Source organism: Clupea harengus, unplaced genomic scaffold (assembly GCF_900700415.2).
Source record: "Clupea harengus unplaced genomic scaffold, Ch_v2.0.2, whole genome shotgun sequence".
Lineage (NCBI taxonomy): Eukaryota > Metazoa > Chordata > Actinopteri > Clupeiformes > Clupeidae > Clupea > Clupea harengus.
In genome coordinates this window covers 57,090-61,872 of record NW_024879776.1, presented here as the reverse complement: position 1 = coordinate 61,872, position 4,783 = coordinate 57,090, and the positions used below count along the sequence as shown (strand labels likewise).

Genomic DNA, 4,783 nt, shown 5'->3' with positions numbered 1-4,783 from the left:
CAGTCGGAGGGGCTGGATGGTGTTAAAGGCACTGGAGAAATCAAAGAACATGAATCTCACAGCACTTTTCCCCTTGTCCAGATAAGAGTGTGCCCTGTGCATTAGGTAGACGATGGCATCTTCCACGCCCACCTTCTCCTGGTAGGCAAACTGCAGCGGGTCAAGTGCATGGCGTACCTGAGGTCTGAGGTTGTGAAGCAACAGTCGTTCCATGTTCTTAGATATGTGTGATGTAAGAGCGACTGGCCTGAAGTCATTCAGCTCACTGGGATGCGGCTTCTTCAGGATGGGGATGAGGCAGGATGTTTTCCACAGAGCAGGCACCTTCCCCAGTTGGAGGCTCAGGTTGAATATGTAATTGTATTTTGTAAGTGTGCGTGTGCGTGTGCGTGTGCGTGTGCGTGTGCGTGTGCTTGTGTGCGCGCGTGTGTGTGTGTGCGTGTTAGTCAGCAGCAGCTATCACTCCCCATATTCTGATGATGTTGTTCTCTCCTCTCCTCTGCAGATGCCAGTGAGCTCATACTGGACCCAAACACAGCACACATACATCTCTCTCTCTCTGAGGGCAACAGAAAGGTTACATGGGTGAAAGTGGACCAGCTGTATCCTGACCACTCAGAGAGATTTGACAGGTGGCCTCAGGTGTTGTGTAGAGAGGGTCTGTCTGGAAGCTGCTACTGGGAGGCTAAGTGGAGTGGGGAAGGGGTTCGTATAGCTGTGGCGTATAAAAGCATCCAGAGGAAAGGGGGGAGTGATGAGAGCACCACAGACAGCTTGCTGGGGCGTAATGACAAGTCCTGGAGTCTGTGGTGCTCTCCTCTCAGATACACTGCCATGCACAATAATAAAGGCACTGGCATACCTGCCCCCTCCTCCCGCTCCAGGAGAGTAGCAGTGTACCTGGACTGGCTAGCCGGCACTCTATCCTTCTACAGCGTCTCCTCTGACACACTCACCCACCTGCACACGTTCCACTCCACATTCACTGAGCCCCTCTATCCTGGGTTTGGGGTTTATCATATGGGCTCCTCAGTGTCCCTGTGCCAGATCACATGACCTCCCTATGCTGCAGGAACACAGGAGTCACCCACTCCTATTCATACACATGTGTGATGCTGTGATGCTATGGAAATAGTGATATGTGTATTCTGTTTATACACCACTGCTTTGATGATACTATGCAAATGATGATATTACATTTTTGTATATTTTGTGAATTTCCTGAATTGAATATATGGGTTATAAGAATGTATTCTGCTTTCCTTAAGGTTTAGTTATTTGCTGCATTTGTCTGAAAATGAAACACTGGTCTGGGGTGTGTGTGTGTGTGTGTGTGTGTGTGTGTGTGTGTGTGTGTGTGTGTGTGTATTTGGCATAGTTCTATTGTAATGTGTGTGTGTGTGTGTATGTGTGTGTGTTAGGCATAATTATTGAGTAATGTGTGTATGTGTGTGTTGAACATTGTTATTGTACATCACCACATGACATCCTGAACTGGTTTAACTTGGCTGGCGTGTGTAGAAGCAGATGGGTGCACACATATTGTGGTGAGAAGGAAGCTTTGCCTTCTCCAGCATCCTCAGATTTGTGAGGCCTGTTATATTTTTGCTGCCTATATTTAGGGACATCTGACCCAAGCTATTGTAGTGCCTGTGCATATTCAGCTGTTAGATTTAGTTATATTATAAGTCTGTTTGTTTCTTTTGTTTCTCTTTGTCTTTGCACATGGATACTCTAAACCTCCTGGTGGTGGGTGAAAAAATTGCAAGCCACTGAATTTCTGTCTCCATGCTGCCTTTTTGTGCCTAAAGACCCTCAACATTTAACCCTTTAACAGTGTGTGTGTGTGTGTGTGTGTGTGTGAGGCATAGTTATTGTGTAATGTGCGTATGTGGTTCCTATCCTCAGTGTATCTGTTGTTTTCTGCAAATGCAGACTGCTGAAAATGAAGAAAAGTAAGACAGAACCTCACAGCAGTGAAGAGTGATGTTATGGACACACTGAAGAGTCGAGTAAATCACATCATGTTCTGCACACTGGACAATAAAACATGCTCTTTTTCGTGAAATAAAATGTCAAAATAAATATTTTTAGAGAATATAACATGGGAGTGGCTTTTTGGTGATGGATGTGTCTTCATTATTTTAGTTGATCAATGTTTTTTTTTTCTCTAAAGCTAAAACAGAGAGTATTAATTTGTTCTTTTTCCACGTGCAAAATTCAAATGCATAAATTAATTGGCAAAAATAGTAAATGAGGTTATACATTTCAATATTATTTTTCAATGTGTCTAATGCATAACTGAGTTGGCCATCACATGCATTGGAGTAGTATAATAAGTAAGGTTACATTTCCACACAATGCATCACTGTAGCATGCAGGTAGATGAGTGAAGGCAGATGTGAGTTTGTCTCCAGAGTGACTCTTCAGGCAGGTGTTGGAATGAAATGTGTTTATTTCACGTTTAAATGGAAAGCTGCTCCTGTGCTCTGTGGCTTCTCACAGATCATCTTCATTTCTTCAGAGAGATGTCATCTCTCCAAACATGACCTTGGAGAAAATACATCTCTCATACAAGCTGTCATCATTTCCGTTTTATTATGAAAGACTGATTGTATGTTTTTTTGTCCTTGTATGCAGCAAAGGATGTGTTGGCAGTCATTTTGATAAGCTCTTTGCAAAATCAACATTCTCTCTACTCGCTCTCTATTAGATAAAGTGTGAGGAACAATGTAAATGAATTACACAGAAATATAAATAAACTACACAAATGTCTTCAGACACACTCTTCAACTACATGAGGGCCTTAAAAATGACATTCATTTTCAAATAGAGAAAAAGAAAAACATGATGATCATAGAGATGCTGCAGGTGACAAACTATCTCTCCCATTCTCTCCCACTCTCCAAATTTTACAAAGGAAAAAACAAGGTTTTTTATCTTCTCAATGAATGTCAGCAAAATAAACTCTTTTGATCAGTCTGCTGAATGGCTCAAGTCCAGTGAATAACGTGTAGTTCAGGCTGTTCTCCGTCCACAGTCACACCTGTTTATGTCACACTTTCATCAACTATTTCATCATTCAGCAAAGATTTGCTGTACTGACTCTTAGTGTTCTGCTGAACTGTGTGTGTGTAAATGTATACGTGTGTGTTTGTGTGTAGTATCAGTTTGATAGGCCACATAATATTCTTAAGCTAGGCTTCTCTGTCTGCTGTCTGGGTTTGATCCTCAGGTACAGCTGTGAGAGAGAAAGAGAGAGAGAGAGATGAGCTCCATTATCAGCAGTGATACTGTAACACAGTAATATCTTCACATTGATATCTACAAGAATAGATATGAATACTCTACAGCAGTGTTTCCCAAACTGTATACAGTCTCCAGCTATGTACCACCCCACGCCCCATGCTGTCGCCGGCAGGTACATCCTCGATAGTAGGCCTTCTACTAGTAGTAGCGGTTGGTGTCTCTCTGGACCGGGGAGACACCAATTTATTTAACCATTTATCCATTTCCGTGCAACAACCAGAATTAGCTCCTGCTTCTCTACACAGGGCACCAGCGAGTGGAATTCTGACGAGGGAGCTAAGGAGTTGTTGCAGCTAGGGAGTTGTGCCTATGTTTTGACTAACCTACCTGTAGCTATTTTTATATTTCGCTGAACACTACAATGTATACATGAGTGTATTTTTGGCATTGTGACTCGGCTATTCAGACTATTTAAGATGTCATGTCTATTTATAGGTCAGTTTGAAAATGTAATGGGCTGTTTCACTTTAAAAATGCAAATCACATTTTTTCCCCCTGCGTACCTCCTACGTTCCTTTGCTTACCTCTGGGGGTACGCGTACCCCAGTTTGGGAAACACTACTCTACAGCAATCTCACACACAGACAGACAGACAGACTGACCCCCAGCAGGTTTCGGGGGATGTAGCCCTCCTTGTCCCCACAGCGGGCCCACCACCACTGCGTCTCCTCCTGGTCCTCCCTGCGCAGGATGGTCATGCAGTCCCCCTCCCTGAAGGACAGCTCGTCCTCAGCCTCCACCTCATAGTCCCACAGGCCATACACCACCCCTCTGTTCATGATGCCCATCTTCTCCTGAACACCTGTAAAACACACACACACACACACACACACACACACACACACACACACACACACACACACATACACACACACACACACATTAATACACTCAGGCCACACACCATCCCTCTGTTCACGATGCCCAGCTTCTCCTGAACACCTGTAAAACACACACACTCACATACTGACCGTAGAGGAACTGTGAGCACTGGGCATATCCCTCCTCCATCTCCTCACACACACACAAGCACAGACACACACACAAACACACACACTGACCGTAGAGGAACTGTGAGCACTGGGCGTATCCCTCCTCCATCTCCTCACACACACACAAGCACAGACACACACACATACACACACACTGACCAAAGAGGAACTCTGAGCACTGGGCGTATCCCTCCTTCATCTCCTCACACTTGTCAGCAGCCGTCTGCATGTCGCTGTGGGTGACGGCAAACACGGCCGCCCCGGACTCAACCAGGAACTTACACACCTGCACATTATTACAGCAGGCAGCACAGTGCAGAGGGGTCCAGAGAGAGAGAGAGAGAGAGAGAGAGAGAGAGAGAGGGAGGGGAAAACAGAGGGCAGAGAAATGGAGAGAGAAAATGAGGAGATAGGGGTGTCAAGGAAGGAGAGGGAAAGAGAGAGATAGAAGGTGGGAGGGAGAGAACAAAAGAGATATGAGA

General features: G+C 44.8%; 2 protein-coding genes across 2 annotated transcripts; one reads left to right on the top strand and one right to left on the bottom strand.

The window, feature by feature from the left end:
• Window positions 1-270: 270 nt before the first annotated feature.
• LOC122130350 (stonustoxin subunit beta-like) lies at window positions 271-1,987 on the top strand. Its single transcript, XM_042705078.1, has 3 exons — window positions 271-367; window positions 506-1,040; window positions 1,909-1,987. The coding sequence occupies exons 1-3, from the start codon at window positions 271-273 to the stop codon at window positions 1,985-1,987; spliced, it is 711 nt and encodes a 236-aa protein (XP_042561012.1).
• A 1,179-nt stretch (window positions 1,988-3,166) lies between these two features.
• On the bottom strand, window positions 3,167-4,414 carry LOC122130349 (apoptosis-stimulating of p53 protein 2-like). The gene is made up of 3 exons (XM_042705077.1): window positions 4,371-4,414; window positions 3,912-4,111; window positions 3,167-3,241 (listed from the first exon to the last, which is right to left on the bottom strand). Exons 1-3 carry the CDS (start codon window positions 4,408-4,410, stop codon window positions 3,167-3,169), a joined length of 315 nt encoding a protein of 104 aa, XP_042561011.1. The 5' UTR covers window positions 4,411-4,414.
• Between the last annotated feature and the right edge of the window lie 369 nt (window positions 4,415-4,783).

What these genes read in the sequence shown, in the direction of transcription:
- LOC122130350 (XM_042705078.1), top strand. Translation starts at nt 271, where the DNA reads ATGCGGCTTCTTCAGGATGGGGATGAGGCAGGATGTTTTCCACAGAGC. An exon ending in TGAATATGTAATTGTATTTT is followed by an intron (nt 368 to 505) that starts GTAAGTGTGCGT and finishes TCTCCTCTGCAG; the next exon opens with ATGCCAGTGAGCTCATACTG. An exon ending in ATGGGCTCCTCAGTGTCCCT is followed by an intron (nt 1,041 to 1,908) that starts GTGCCAGATCAC and finishes TCCTATCCTCAG; the next exon opens with TGTATCTGTTGTTTTCTGCA.
- LOC122130349 (XM_042705077.1), bottom strand. Translation starts at nt 4,410, where the DNA reads ATGGAGGAGGGATACGCCCAGTGCTCACAGTTCCTCTACG. An exon ending in GTGCTCACAGTTCCTCTACG is followed by an intron (nt 4,112 to 4,370) that starts GTCAGTGTGTGT and finishes TGTGTTTTACAG; the next exon opens with GTGTTCAGGAGAAGATGGGC. An exon ending in TCCCCCGAAACCTGCTGGGG is followed by an intron (nt 3,242 to 3,911) that starts GTCAGTCTGTCT and finishes TCTCTCTCACAG; the next exon opens with CTGTACCTGAGGATCAAACC.